Source organism: Taurulus bubalis (assembly GCF_910589615.1).
Source record: "Taurulus bubalis genome assembly, chromosome: 2".
Taxonomy (NCBI): domain Eukaryota; kingdom Metazoa; phylum Chordata; class Actinopteri; order Perciformes; family Cottidae; genus Taurulus; species Taurulus bubalis.
In genome coordinates, this window is record NC_136590.1 from 11910410 (window position 1) to 11927337 (window position 16928).

At 39.3% G+C, this 16928-nt stretch overlaps 1 protein-coding gene across 1 annotated transcript in view; it reads right to left on the reverse strand.

Moving 5' to 3' along the window:
- The window catches only part of LOC306754197 (protocadherin-15-like), a gene marked incomplete at both ends in the record, with an annotated part of 129601 nt that overhangs the window by 14875 nt on the left and 97798 nt on the right, over positions 1 to 16928 (reverse strand). Inside the window, 5 exons of the mRNA XM_079238121.1 lie at positions 10165 to 10275; positions 12762 to 12980; positions 13430 to 13606; positions 14704 to 14792; positions 15139 to 15369. Coding sequence (XP_079094247.1) covers positions 10165 to 10275; positions 12762 to 12980; positions 13430 to 13606; positions 14704 to 14792; positions 15139 to 15369 — 827 coding nt within the window. The remainder of the gene's footprint in view (positions 1 to 10164; positions 10276 to 12761; positions 12981 to 13429; positions 13607 to 14703; positions 14793 to 15138; positions 15370 to 16928) is intronic.

The following is a 16928-nucleotide window of genomic DNA, read 5'->3' on the forward strand; positions in this document are numbered from 1 at the left end:
ACCGTTCAAAAGTTTGGGGTCACCCTGACAAATATTCAGTTTCTTCGCAATTTCTCTCATGGAATAGCATTTATTTCTAAGAACAAGAATAGACTGGCGGGTTTCACATGAAAGTTTTCTTTTTCTGGCCATTTTGAGAGTATAATCAAACCCACACATGTGATGCTCCAGATACTCAACTAGCTCAAAGGAAGGCCAGTTTTATAGCTTCTCTAACCAGCATAACTGTTTTAAGCTGTGCTAACATAATTGCGCAAGGTTTTTCAAGGGTTTCTATTCATCCATTAGTCTTCTATGCGATTAGCAATCACAATGTACCATTAGAACACAAGTGATAGTTGCTGGAAATGGGCCTCTATACACCTATCTAGATATTTCATTAAAAAACAGACGTTTACACCTAGAATAGTCATTTACCACATTAACAATGTGGTGTAATGTTATCTTCATTGGAAAAAACAGTGCTTTTCTTTGAAAAATAAGGACATTTCTAAGTGACCCCAAACTTCTGAACGGTAGTGCACATAACAACATGTAGAAGCAAAATGCAACAGTGTCACCTGATCTGTAATATTACTATTTTCAGGAGTCCCTTTATTACTTGTAAATTATGTTGTCTTAATGTCTTTGCAAAGACATCTGGCACATCAAATCAACCTTATAGTGAACCAGCCAAATATACAGCTGGCTGCACAACCTTTGCACAGAGAAAACAACTACACAGATGCCGTCATTATCAGTCAGTAAATGCTCCACTGCAAATCCTTATAGCACTGTTGTTTCACTGCAACACCTCCCTGAGGTCAAATGCACATGATTGGGGTTTTCCTATTTTGTTTTCTGTACCACCACTAGTGTTAAAGTTAACACATGACTGGTGGCTCTTTTGTACAAACTACTACAGTAGCTACCGGTACAGGTTAATTTGAGGGGCAATTTCTAAATGGCTACCAGTGCCTAGGCTTCTTTAAAAAATATTAAATTTTGTGTGAAAGAAAAAAAGGTCTTTGATACTCTTTGTCAGCACCACATTTTTATTGAGAGAAAAAAAAGTCTCATGTTAATGGTCTTTTTATATTTTTATAATAAGTATTTCCTCAAGACTCTGCACAATGACTTAATGAGAGCAATATTGGGTAAAATAAGCAAACAACCCTATAGAAAACCATTCATAAAAATGTATTTTGAATAAAGTATTTTGAATTAAAATATCACTAGATAAAAGTTTTTGACTTTTTTTCTACTGCTATGCAAATTCCTAAAACATGCAACTTAATGAGTATTGACAGAAAGCGGAACAGACACAAAAAAAAAAAAAAAACAGCCACTTAAAGAATGGTCCACTTTTATAATGTCTGTGTTCGCAATTTGAAGTGAGTTTTGATCACAAGTTCATGTTCTCAGCGATTCTGGAGAACAAGTATTTGAGATCAAAACCAATTTAGCGTCCCCCTCGTTCACAGCTTTCTGTTCATACATCCATGGCCTTCCCCCTGTCCTGGCTGGAATAGTGTTGTGTGGTGTGTTGTTGGTTGTTTGTTTCCCAATTACAGAAGCAGGGTTGTGTATATTTAGCGCACACATAGAACAACAGAGAGCTAGTTGATCGATATACACTAAATTTGACAAAAAAGTTAATTAGATTAGAATTGCTGCCTGTACATTTAAGCATTGGTATGGAAATGTCAACCCTGTCTTACACAAGGTAAGTTTATAAACAACTAATTCGCAACAGCAAATATGTTTTCAAGGAAGATTCCAGGACTACATTTTCTATCAAAAATAATGAGGATATGTTGTTAATTGTTGTATTTGCACTGAACGTATCAGAATTTTAAAAATGTAAAACATATTTAATTTGTTTTTCACCAAAATATCCAGTCTTGCAATACACTATCAGTTTGTTGTGACGACAGCTAACTTATTATTTTTGGTTATGTTTAAACTTATAAGGCTAGGGAATGATCATGGTCTTGGTTCAAAATGCACAAAGCATATTGTGATTATCAACATTCAACCAAAAACAAGATTTTTCTCTAACCTCACCAATAGTTTAGTTTTATTTTTGCCTTAAACTAAACTGTTGTGCTTTGTAGATAAAATGTAGCTTTTCATTTCACTTAAAACAATGTTTCTTATGAACATAATCAAGCCAGGATTAAGTTCAGTAGCACAGCGTGACTGGAAAAACTATTTAGTAATATATAAACGTAATTTCTAGGACACAGGGTTAAGAAAAAATACATATATGCACATTGAATCAAATTAAACAAAGATGAAAAGACCGACAGCAACCTAATGATAGGAACAGATAGACAGATAGATGATGTACTTGTACAGAGAACAAAATCGGTGATTTTACAGTGTAACAACGTAACAGTAAATATTGATGAAATAGAGAGTAAAACCAGAATGTGACACTAATCATTTGACTGGTCGTAGCTCTGTAACAGTGAAAATCGGTGATTTTACAGTGTAACAACGTAACAGTAAATATTGATGAAATAGAGAGTAAAACCAGAATGTGACACTAATCATTTGACTGGTCGTAGCTCTGTAACAGTGAAATACTACCACGCTAAGAAAATACAAAGAAGTACTGTCAAGAAAAGTTCAATCCAAGTTGGCAGGTGTCCAAAGTCCTCTGTTTGATTTTCTTTTCCATACCCACTACATCTAAAATCAACTAGTTAAGATGTCCAGTGTTAAAGCACCCCAGAAGAGTAATTAGCTCAACAACAATGGCAAGTGGTTGGATCCATTAGCAATCATCTCTTTGATTGATTATGATATGTTGTTGACAAGAATTTCAGGCGTAGACAGTAAAATGGTTATGAAAACATTCAATTGAAAGTTAACTAGTAGGTATTTTTCCACTTTTAATAACTTGATTTCACAGCTCCATCTGCAGCTATTGAAGCCAATTTTCCTCAGCCTTAATACAAAACAAGTCTTGTTGTTTGTGGGAAAACTGGAGCAAAGAAGTACTACTTGAATTTCTTTTTTAGTTCAGGTTCACTGAACATGGGACACAAAATTAAAATTGACATGACCCGTTTATCATTTTCTCCTCATCCTTCAGTCAAAGAGAAGTAGTGTAAAATACAGTAATTGAGTGTGGAAGCCCTTTCTAGATATTACATGACTGAATGCATTAGGGCTATGCAATATGTGACCTTACTTGCTGTTTCACCTCCCCGTTCTCTTTTTCTAGTACCAAAGGAGAAACATTTTTCTTCCACCCATAGACTTTATACTAGGCCGAGTAGAAAACAGGAAGTCATTTTGGAAGAGCACAGTTGCAGCGTGGTAGAGAATCACCATATCATCACAGCATCCAGTGAGCTATTTTGAGCATCAGTCTCTTGACAACTCCGATGCACCTACGCAACAATGTTAAGAAATCCCCCTCTGTGTGCTTTCCATATCATAAAGGCAAAGGCTAGAGCATTGTAGACTGAGAGGGGAATCGTTTCTCAAGTTCCTCCACGATGGAGTTCATGTTTGGGTTGGGTTTAATCGGTGGAGGTGAAGGTACAGGTGGAGGATCCTCTCCTCCTCCTTCTCCTCCTGCTATTTCTCTTACTGCTCCATCTCTACCTCCCTCTCCTCCTCCTTCTGCTGCTGCTAATAAATCCAAGGAGTCAAGAGAACCTACGGAGGCTCTGCTGTTCATGACCTTTTTGAGGGGGATCTGTTTCCGATCTATCTGGCTGAACATGTTGGCCACCGACTTCTCAATGTCCGCAATGTTTTGGATGTTCTTTAAGATTCCTTTCAACTCTTTTCGGCGCGGGTCGGGCTCTTCAGGAAGGGGTGGCGGTGGTGGCCGGAGAGACACGGGCCGTAGGGCTGGTGCCTCCTTAAGAGATGGTAGGACAAAGAAGGATGGACGCAAGACCGAGGGAGACAATGGAGGAGGCAGAGGGGGAGGTGGAGGAGGTGGCGGAGGGTGGTGTGGAGGAGGAGATGATGGCGATAGAGGAGCAGATGTGAGTGGAGGAGGTGGTGGAGATGGAGGTGTAGGCGGTGGTGGTGGTGGGGTTGGTGGTGGTGGTGGGGGGGTTGATGGAGGATCAGGGATAAACTCAAATTGGGCCTGAAGTCTTTCTTCCATACTCGGATTCACTGTTAAATTTGCCCCGAAGCGCCGCAGTGCAGGAGGAGTTGGCTTGTGGCTTGGTGGAGGGGTGCCTGTATCACTTTGGGTAATGATAATACTCGGAGGACCGTCTTTGACCTGAGCGATTACAACATTGTGGGTGGGGGTGTGGTTGTAGTGCTGAGGAGACTCCGGGAAAACAGAAAGAATGATATCAGGCGACAAAGATCCTCGTGAATCTAGGTTTTGTCTTTGCCTCATTTCTTGGAGTGCCTGTTGCTCAAATTGTCTGGCTTGCTCTTTGACTGTCAGCTTGGGTTCCAGACTTGGGCTTCCCATTAAGTCTGAATCCAACCCACGGTCAAATCCTGAATCCAGGCCGGCATCTTTACTTTCCTTAAATTCAGCCTTTAAAAGCTCCAACTCCCACTGAACGGGATCCATAACCACTTGCCGTCTCAAAGTGTCATACATCTCTCTACGATGTAACCTTGACGGGAGAGTCCAGCTGTGTCCACCTCCAGATCCCCATCCACTGTCACTGCCACTGTACCCACCGAATCCCACTTCTCCAGGGGAACTGAGCCTCAGCCAGGCCTCTCGGAGGCCTTTCCTAGACGGGGAAACATTCCCAAGAAGGTCTCTTCTCCTCTGGCTTCTCCCAAGAGTTGCTGGGCTACTCAAAGTCCCGTCCTCATGGTAGATTGGATTTTTGATAGTCAATGGGTTTTCATCAGAAAGAAAGGTTATGTTGGACTCAGACTTTGGCAGGTTATTGAGTACACCCCCGTTAGCAATGCACTGACGATGGGCAGCGATCGCTCGTGTGGCAAAATCCGAGATCAGACGTTGGCGGTCACTTTCATCCAAACTGCTACCACTCCCACAACCACTATGGTTTGACCGGCTGGTGCATGCATGGAAGAAAGTTTGAGGAAAAAAAGAAAGAATGAAGAGAGGGATAATAAAAGAGGAGGGTATAGCGAATTGGAAAGAGGCAATCAAAGCTATATTAAATTAAAGAGGGAAATAGGGACTGAGCAGTAATGCACAGAGAGGTTAAATGAAATATTTTATAAACGGGAGAGACAACAGAAGGATACATAAAGAATGGTAGAAAGGCAGCTAAAACAATAAAACGTCTGCTCAAGCCTTTTGATAAATGAAATGAAAAGAGACTTCACAATAAGAGATAGAGGAGGACAGGGATGAGAGGAAATGGAAAATGGATCTTGAAAGAGGTAACGGCATTTTCTGTCAGTGCTGTTTTTACCAGCGGGACAAGAGATGGAGAACTAAAGAATAGTCTTAAAACACAAAGGGAAGGAATGCAAATATATTTTATGTATGCTGAAAGTAGTGTGCTACAAAGACGCTACTGCATCACGACGACAGCCAATGCCAAATCTGTTGGGGTAGGGATAGACAACTGTGTGCCATCGAGCTCTGAGAGTATGCAGATTTCCTTCCAACAAAAGAGTGATTTTATCCTCCACTCTGGTTGAAGGTGCACTGAACTGTGAAATCTCTGGTACAGTTTATGACTTTGTTGAGACTATGCAGTCTCATGGCACATGGCTAGCTAATTATATGCCAAGTCAACCAATGCAACTTTACCAGAGTTTGAATACATTTCATTGATCAGCCACAATCATTCTTCAGGGGCACACTTTTATCTCCGATCTACTGAGCTACAACTTACTCGACACGTAAAACAAGAGTAAGCACTGACAAGGACAGGACACAAACACAAAGCTATGGCAAGCAAACTGTCAGCATAGTATCAAACTAGTCACCGATGTGAATCCATTTCCAGCATCCTACTCACTTTTGTCTGTCAGTCGTGTGTAAACGATGGATGGATCAGAACAAGAGGAAATGAACCGATCAGTCAACATGAGAACAAGCAAAGTAGAGTGATGAAATGTTTCTGTGTTGAACAGTTATATACAGAGCAATTTACAAATACAACAAATGCATTCATTTTGGAAACCCCATTAGATATTAAGAGACTGCAGAGTGTAGAAGTTAAGGCATTCTATAAAATGAAGAATTAAATGATAATTTCTTCTCGTTTCAGTTGTTCACATCACATCAAATCATTTACAAAAAAAGTTTCATCAATGTACGATATGTTAGCTATTTTCCTTTCTCTTAGTCTCAATGAAAGTAAAGGTTTTGAAATATATACTGTAAATATGATTAAGTAGTCTAAAAATGCTAGTTACAAATCAAAATGTCAATATAATTGTAATTAATTAGGGTTCACTTTTTAAGGTGTTAAACTGTATTCATTGAATCTGAGTCGTTAACTGTGATAATTATGGAGGAAAAAAAAACACAACAAGCCACACAGTTGCCGAATTAGCCTGGGAGTCATAAATATTCCAGTAAATAAGGTAATAGGATTTATTATACACATCTAGTTATTGCTAGATGTGTTTAATTGCTACATAGCACAAGTGATGACAACTATATGATATGCTGTGTTGCTGAATAACTTTTAAATAAATAACTTTTATTAAAAAAACTAAAACATGCTTCATTTAATGTGCTGCTAATATACGTTAAAGAACACTTCATTCCTCATAGGTAATTGAAAACAGACATTAAAACCCAAACCTGTCAAGAGAAGGTAATTAAAAGAAAAATAATGCCTCAAAATCAGTCTACTGAGCAGTTTGATAATGGACCTTAATTATGCATGTGCAAACTTTTTACTTTTCCAGGTTTTATACTCTTTTGGGAATATTTAGTCTCTACAAGACTGCAATGATACAGAAAGCACACACACACACACACACACACACACACACACACACACACACACACACACACACACACACACACACACACACACACACACACACACACACGCACACACACACACGCACACACAAAAGATCTTCCCAACCACAATTAAACATGCTCTGCAGCTTATCAATAGAATTAATTATCGCCCAGGGTGGTCTTTTTAAATTACGGGCTGCATTTATTTCAATTATCTCCTATCCAAGTTCATTTCTGCACACATTTTACAGCAGATAATGTTGGTGAGTTAGTCTCACACATACACACAAACACGCACACGGAAATCCCTTGTTGTCATTTGAAGATAGTTCCTACCATATTGCAAATGAATTGCTCTCATATTAATAGGAGTAGAGACGCATATCAAGGACTCACAGGAAATTGGTGATGCATGTAATGCTGATAAGAGTTCCTCTCAACTTCTTCTTAACGCTCCAGTAAGGAATTATAAATAACTATCTATGTATTGCCTTGAGTGAGTGTGTGTACGTGTGTGGCTGTTGTGACTTTCAGATAAAAGTGCATATGGGGGTCACTATATAAACCGTCACTATTGGATTCTTCTTTAACCAAACTAACATGTCAAACCAGCACAAACTGTAGTATAATACAAACTAAATTTGCGACCAGACACGGGGGAGCTACAGCAGGTGGTGAAGAGAATGACTAAATAATAAAGCAATTTTTTAAGGCAGTATAGAGTAGAGTCAGCACTTTAAGGAGTTGAGACATAGGACAGAATTAATATACAGAAAAAGTAATTTCACATAATCATCAAAAAGTGTATTTATGTTGCCGCTACTTGCTGACCATGATCCACTGCTTCATGATGGGGAAAGAATATTTTGAAAGAAAAAAAATGTTTTGCTTCCAAAGCAAACATTCATAAACTTACATCGCAATCTGCTGTGAAGGCTGATTCACTGTTGACCTTCACTTTATCCATTGTATAGTGAAGACACTGGTATGCAATACAACAAGGAAACTGACGAGGACTGAGCTGCACTCGCTGAATTTCATGAAGATAAAATTGCAGGGTTTATCTGCGACTGTTAATGCATTACAAAAATCAGAGCTTTGTTTAATGCTAGCTTGATGTGGGGTTTACAAGGCTCAAAGCATTGTTGTCGCTACATAATGGCGGTTACTTTGGCCACTGCAAAATGTGAAATAAGGAAATAAATGTCGCTAGACCACAAAACAGCCACACACCCCCAACGCAAAATCCTTAATTGTCCGCACACTTTCACACACAGAGTTTACATCAGGATGGGCGATCATTAATTTAGGGCTTAGCACACCTACCCGGTGCACATTTCAGCACCATGGACAGCAGAAACTGCTATTTTTGTTTCGTCTCCCATAATCCATCAAAACATTGTTTATTTGCAAAGCGTATAATGACACTAGTAAACAGATATCATTACTGTGATATAATTATCGAGTGTCAGATACCTTTTAAAACTAAATACAAGCTATTTGTCAGAGTGCACAGGCTGAGGGCTAAATGGCCATTTGTGACACATTCTCTGCCAGCTATTGTATATTGCTATTGGTTGTTTTGATATGATCTTTTATATATGCATTTCCACAGTGAAAAAGCCTCTTGGACTTTCTCTTCAGCACGACAAAAAAGGGCCACACATGTCATAGCCTTGACAACGACCCATTGATTGATTCACAGACAAACAAATCAGTGTTAAAATCAGATGCGTGGGGCATTGTTTATGTTTGTATAATGGGTTAGGTCATAATGAGTGAGACAGAACATTTATGGTGTGTTTGAGTTAATGTCACTGTTTAATCAAGACAAATCTCAGCATGCTTCTATCAGACTCCAAAGGCTGTTGGTGAAGTATAATTTACTTTAAAATGTTCAATCAATAGTTTAAAATGTTTAAAAACAGTCTTCACAGGCTGCAACATACTGTGACATCTAATCATTGATCAGTTTGACATGAAAGACTTTTGAGCCGTTGAATCGTTTGTCTATGCTGGCCAGAGACACAGTGGGGGACGCCATCGATATGTCCATGGGGAGAACAGTTTGCTCCCTTTTATTATTTTGGACGGTTTGATTATAAGTAAACATCTACTACACACACAGCCGACTGTGTCGCAGCCACTCAGCCGCTGCTCAGAGACACAGTTATTCTTTGCCTTCTTATTGGACACAAACCTCATGTTTACATGCCCATTGTCGTATAAATAGACTTGAAACTTGAAAGCTTCAAGTTGTGCTTATGCAGGCCTGCACAGAGCAGGTGCAGACATCGGCATTCCAAAAAACTAGAGCTCATCTGTTGTGTTAGATGGGCGAGTGCAAAATAGCTCTGATACACTTGCAGTCTAGACGGGGAGTTGGCCAGTTGTGGATTGTATTCACTTGATCACACAATATAGCAGTGGTGGTAGCAGACACTGGCAGAGAGTGCTTCTTTCTAATCGTGTGTATTTTCCCTTTTGCACTGTTGCATTTTGGTTACACACTAGAAGCATCTTCATGTTTTAATCACTTTGTTTTTTCTTCACTGCTGTGTTCTCAAGTCAGGAGGAATTGTGCGCTTGAATATGCGCTTGAGGCTGTAGATGGAGTTCATTGTTGTGTTTGATGGTGGAAGGCGCACTTTGTGCCAGTTTTCCTGACGTTAGGCCATTATTTCCCTCTTTTCATTTATATTCGTGATATAGATTTATGCTGCTGGTATTTTCATTTCCTGATTGCTTTCATTATTTATTAGTGGAAATGTTTGTGATATACTGTATCCTAATGTTTGTATTTGGACCACCAAAATGTTTTTCCCGACGTAGCACGAGCCTTCTTTATGCTCCTCTTATACATTAGCATTTGGTGGTGAGTGCAGTCACTGGTCACGTCCCAACTACAATATCTGACATTTTAGGAACATAATTATCTTAATTTCACATCAGATTGAAGATTTCATGATATCCCAAATTGCTCCACTGGGATGTATTCTTAATGCATGAAAGAGACTACATTGGTCAGCGTGAATAATGGTTTTGGTCTGCAGGGAATCAAAGATGAATGAATATATAAGATATAAGTTTATTTGTAGTATTTTTCATTGTGATGGTTAAAATTTAAGGAGATGTACATGTTATGGGACTGACTGCATGGGTGGATATCACAAAAAAAGTCCCGCTGCAAAAGGCTGATGTTTAATAGCCATAAAAATGTGAGCTACTGCTTTGGCTCATAAATATAAATGCCACTTTCACACTTCACTTACATGGCGTTGTCACCCAGCTCTTCATACAGGTTGTTGGCAGTTCCTCCCGCAGGTTTGCCCATTGGCAATGCCATCTGGATACGGGCTGTTTTGGCACACTCTGCCTGGCGTCTGGACACCATTGGAGAGGAAACTCACAGTTAGTTATCAAAAGTTAGAGAAAACTCCTGACTGTAGAAATCAGTGAGATGTTTATAATCTGTGCAGGGGAGCTGATATAGTTGGTAAATGTTTTAACACTGTGCAATATTAACAATGTGTACATTTTCACATTATTACAGTGCAGTTTATTTTTGCCATTAAATTACATAATAGCCTTTAAGCATACATTTGTCGTAAGCCCCTCCCAACAGATGAGCCATAAACACGTGTTTCATACAGTTACTTGTGCGAGTATATTTCAAACATCTTCATGAAAGTTGTTGTGATCCTGACGCCGTTATAGAGCAACAATTCTAATGTCACACCAAAAGCGTTGCACATTTTCGCAAATGCTTTTTTGCAGCGCTTTTTTACATGAGTTTACTCGCTCGACTTTATGTGGTTAATTTGCGTCATTAGCTTCATTCGCTTTTTCGCAGCGGAAAGGGGGCGCGGCTTATACCCGCGGCTTTTCTCCGTAAAAACAGTTACTATTTCCGCCATCCACCATTGAATTAACCACTAGTTCTGCTTTATACTTGTGTAAGTCTCACAAATGTTGGAAAATCAATGCTTTGCGTAACAAATGGCACGTCGCAACGCTTTTGGTGTGAACGTAGCATAAGAATTAAATCCTGTTTCCTTTGCAAACTTGTGAGCCTGAAAAGCCCTTTGAGATGACGTAACTGGGATTCAAGCCTCTATCGAGCTACAATGTAGATGGAGAGGACATGTAAACTTGAAATTGATTCCTGACCATGCACGCACGCACGCACACATTCTAATAAAGGCATCGTCCTGAACATTTACTGATTCCATGTTCTTCAGGATTCATTTATTTGATTGTCTGCTGTCCTAGCTCCTGTTTCACTGCCCTCACTGCTCTCATCCTTTTTATTATACAAGGAAAGTCAACACATTAATCACCACGAGAGGTGTTTGAGACAGCCATGACGTTAATATTTTAGCGTGAGATTATGTAAGCAGTACTTACTCCTTGAATCTAGGAGGGAAAGATGCAGCAGGCGACAGAAACAGAAAGAGAGAAAGATTAGTCACTATTAGAGTCATAAATCACACATTAGCTCTTATTAGCCAGGTTTATTCATTGAAATGTACAACCCATTTGGACAATTGGTCTTCATTACAGTCATTTAGCAACAGAGACTAGTGATTATTATGCTGATGATTGCTGCTCTGTTTTTCTTCATTCAAATCTTCTCTCCTCTCCTCTTTTCCAGTCTGTTGTTATTTGTCTGTCTTTCTCAGCAGGATGAGAAGTGCTCTCTAAAATGCACTGATCCAGTTCATGTGTGTGTGTGTGTGTGTGTGTGTGTGTGTGTGTGTGTGTGTGTGTGTGTGTGTCGTGCTTGTTTATCTGTGTTTGGGAGATGGATGAAATTAATAGCCTTTCACGGTGGTTAGCTAAACAAACTATTAGAATTGGCACTGTGGGACAGGCTGCAATTTTGAATCATCCAGAGAAGTGATTGTCCAGATGATATCACGATAAACAGTTAAAAGATGTCCTGTGGGAAAGACTGTCAGCTTAATCTTTTTTTCCTATTTAGAGTTGAATCATCCCTTTTTTTTTGAGGATCAAAATGTTGACGTTATAATTGAGTTTATCATTTAGTGCACAATTACATAAATGAATGGAATGCCGAACCCACAACTACAGTAGGAATGCAATGAACTGAATAGCTGCTTATGGGGTTGACACAATGATCCATCCAACAAGGCATGCAAGAGAAATAAACGTGGACATGCAGGGTGAAAAAGAAAAAAGGAGAAGGTTGTGGATTAATGAGCTGCTGAGATTTGGTTAGGACTGAAATAGTTGTTAGTCCATCTCTCAATAATTTTTGACCTCCCGATTTTTTTAGTGGAGTAAACTTAAAAATTAATACAAATGTTGGTATCAACCAATATTTGGAATCTTATTATCTTATTGTTTTTAATAAATGTCACCAAAACAGTTGGGCACTATTTTCATCTGCAGATCAATACATCAATTGGTGAACTAGTGAGTATTTACAAGGACAGTGATGGAGGTTACAGTGCTCCTGTTCATTCAGTGCAAACATGTGTCTAAATTAGCGTTTTTCTCAGGTATTCATCATATTTTTACATCTAATTTGATGAATGAAGGTTTCATTTAGACAAACCAGTGTTGGTGATTGTTGGAAATGTGGAATAACAAGCTGGGAAAGTTTTAGTGAGTTGCTTTGCTTTGTTGAATGAAGTGCGTTTTTTAAGATGAATTATAAGGTTGGCCTGAGTTGGTGTAGGAACAGTTAACTGTTAACTGGATTTGTTGCTAAATACAAAGTATAACATATTGCCAACACAAGTCAATCAAAGGGACCATGAAAGCTCCTGCAGTCTCATTCAGTGTATGTTGTCCCTGATTAAAGTGCTATATTTACTCTAAAACTGTAAAAATGTGTACTTACTGTTTGTAGGTTATAATGACGATCAGTATGGCAGGGACACAGCAGATAATGATAATAACCGCCAGAGCCAACAGCGCCCCCTCTGTGTAGCCTACAGTTTGCACAGCTTTCTTCACACTGGTCACCACTTCAGGGGTTCGGATCTCCAGGATCCGTCCACCAGGAGGAAGGAAGGGCTGGAACTCTTTATTGATGTCCAAGAGTTTACCATCAAGAAACCTTGAGGTGAGAACCGCAGTGATGTAACTGAACATTAAACATCCATGACACAGTACAAGTTACGCCAACATCACATGAAAGGACTGATAATGCAAAGGGGATATCAAACAGTTATCCAGGCAACAAATTGTTCACCAAGTCAGACGGTTTCATGCTACAAACACACACGCCCACTCACATGTGTGGTTGCACTTGCAAATATGTTTATTAGTTTTCTATTTGGTTGTTTTTCCTAATGCCTCACAATTAAAATAGCTTCCAGTTTAAGAGAGGCCTGAAAACACTTCTACTTGTCTAAACTGCCCTTCGCGAAAAAACTTGAAAACTAAGCACAGCATCACTCCAAAAAGCAAATCAAAAATGTAATTTAGGTCCTTTCATGATATAACGCGGCACATTTGGGAGAGCTGTCATCTTACTTATCATAGATCTGTTGGCAAAGTTCTTACTTGTAGAGCTCCTGTCTAGAAACAGCCCTGTTCGTCAGCGGGTCGATAGCGTAAATCATGAGGTCCGACTTGGTGTAGTCGTCGTGCTCCATCCCATTGGCAAGGCGGTGGGGCCCGATGGTTTCCACGACAACCTTTGCTCCCGGAATCTGCTCCTGGACGTAGCGTTCCAAAATGCTGAGGTTTGGAAAAAAAAGAAAAGGGTTTTGATCGATGGGATCACACTACTCTAACGCCGTCAGGATACCAACATGGCTGACACACACACACACACACACACACACACACACACACACACACACACACACATATACACAAATACACCTCTGTGGACAAACACACATTTTGTTTTCATCCTCTCAGCGAGGCTGTGAAGTATTGATTTCTGTCCCCACAGAAACACCTGCTTAGTGCTCACAGAAGAAACTATCCAACAAAGCTGTGTGCATGTGTGAAAGTGACTGAGAAAGAGAGTGAGGTAGAGAGAAAAGATGATAAGTACTTTAAAACATCATTATCAAGTTAGGGCATGTGTCCACACAGTGTTTTTCTCGGGCAGCATTGCCAGGCAGGTCCTGCCCGGGCAGGACAAAAAAGCACTCCTGCTGTGCACAGGTTTATTTTCTATGACAATAATATCTTGACACAACATGACCACCTCTCTAACCGCTGCTAGACCAGCATCCGTCCTTTGCCTCTCTTTTTTTATCGATTTGTGCTAGCACTTTTCTGTAAAATTCAAAGATTTTCAAATAGAAGTGCTCAAGTTGGAGCGTGAATGTTGGCTTCAAGAAACAGATGGTGGGGGAGGACCACAATGGATCCAACTGGCGGAACAGTTTGTAGATTTATCCTAATAAACATTAGATTGTTCTAGACCAATTCCGATTTCTTTCCGATTCTGATATTTACTATAACTGACTTCAAACCTAAACATCTTCCCCCGAAATTGCACCAAGTGACAGGGCCTTCTCTCACTCAAGAAAATATCAAAATAAAAATGCAATACAATTCAACTGTTAATGAATTGCAGTATACAGGGTCATGCTTTATCTACATATTGTATTTTCACAGAAGAAAACAGGTGCCACATGTATATTTCATAGTAAGCTTATCCAAACCCACTCTATTCCACACTGACGTGTGCCCCTGTTTGTGCAATGTAAAACCATCATGTGGCACACGTGTACAGATAGATGTATGAGACTGATTAAACTAAATACCAACCCCAAATCACGTACAAGCTGTAAAACATTCACTTTTATGAAAGTTACCTGAGTAGCTTGTCTTTGTTTTTCTCCACATAAGTCGGAGGGACATTTGATACGACCACCTGCATGTCCAGCTGGTTCACGACTGACACCTAAACAACGGATAAAAATGCAAATAAAACCAAGTCCTGCATTTAAACAGAGCTGAAAAAAAAGCTTTTTTTTCCGAGACCTTATCAGATGGAACCTCCACCAGTGAAATAAAAGTTTGAATTGGAACAGATAACATTTTCAATCCATCTACGTGACTAGCTTGTGTCCACTTAAATTTGTTTTCACATTTTTATCTCCTTCAAGGACATTCTGGGAGCCACATAAATCACATTGCAATTAAGATAAATCATGTCATCAAATTTGTGTTCGGGGGAAGTAAAGAATTTAAGATAACATTAATTATTATGAACCTGCCACTAATGTCACAAATATAAATATACACACCACTATCTCCGCCTTGCTGCTGTGTCCTTGACCATAGTTGTCTGTAGCAACCACCTCGAACTTAAAATACGACCGCCTCATGTTGCGGTACATGATCGCCGTCTTCACCACGCCGCTGTATGGTTCGATGATAAAGCCGTCTTTGCTACCTTTAGTGTCTTTACCAGCGGGAGGGGGGATGAGGAGCCGGTACATCATAGCACTGTAGTTACCAGTGTCTTTGTCCAGTGCCTGTGAAATTAGGTAAATAAGAATCACTACACAGCGTCATTATTCTAATCATCATTATTACACCACCACAATAGCATCATCATAATAACCGTGATAATGAAATATCATCATCATTGACAAAAACACTGATCATTGTTTCCATTATCATAATAATCAAGTCTATTCTATGCTCTGTGATGATTATCATGATGATGGTGGGTCCTCTGCCTCCTCATCATTGTTTGATTCCAGGTGTTTGAGCAGCTGATCATGATGCAGCGCTACCATATTCATTGGTTAGTTCAGGACTGATATCCTATCTCTCTTGGATTTGTCACTCACCAAAGGCCAAATATTACAGTTTTTTTTTCATTCCTGGGGAATCCTGTTGTTTGGTTGTGTTGTTAGACATAGCACTCTGGATCAGCAGCAGGGGGTAAAGTGGTGCTTTGAGCTGCATGCAGGTCTATTAATCTGTTCTGTCATTTGGGCTAAATATCAAGTCTCACACACACACACACCTCACTCACACTCACACACACACACACACACACACACACACATTCATGTCCCGACACAGACATTGATTTATTGCCTGGTCTTTACAAGAAGACTGCAGATTCAGCTCACATACACCCAGCACACCAAAGGTATTGCTATGATAGCAAGAAACAAAACATATTTGTCTTATGGCCAGGGAATAAGGAAATGGAAGCAGGAAAGAATAGAATATATAAAGGAAATATCGAGGCATACATAAAGAAACATGAGGGAATAAGGGAGGACCGAGGAAAGAATACATTACAGATCTATTTTTTTGTGTTATAACTTGCAGAGTTAAGATAACTTGTCAGCAATACATCAATACCTGCAGTAATATAAACTGCAAAATGTGAAGTACAGACCTGCTTATTTTCTATTGCACTTAGAAAGAGCTGTGTTCAAAATACACACGCATACAAATACTAACCAGGTGGACATGGGAAAAAGTTTGAAACAGCTCCAAAGTAGGTAATACGTACTGAACTGCTGGACAGCACTCTGCACTTTGCTCTGTTGTAGCATTGCCTGTATGTATGTTTGTGTTTTAACTAAACAAAACAGGATACTTTACAGATAAGTATATACTATGTTGTGTACAACTAGGATGTATGTACAGTAGTATAGAATTGGGCAAAGCTTTTCGAATTCCTCCCTCGACAGAAAAAAGAAGAAAGTGCTTTCACAAACATTCTCATTTGGTCTAGCACCTGAGCCCTATTTAAAGTACTTTCACAAGATGACTAAATCCCTTGAGCAGTAAGGCCATGTTCAGACCAGTAACAACCTTGAGCAAAAAAAAAGAAGTAGAAATGTTATTGTTTATGATGGGCCTTGTGCAGGAAATGATATAAGAACAAATTTGGGTTTGTATCCACAAAATGTTCTTAATGTATTAGTACACAATTTCTGTGATTCACCAATCTATTCTTGTTTTTGCTCCTCTCTTAGCTAAGAGGACATTTTACAAGTCTCTTACTAAGAGAAGAAAAAATATCACATTTTTACAGTCCATGAATTGTTTGTCCAACACAAGGAAA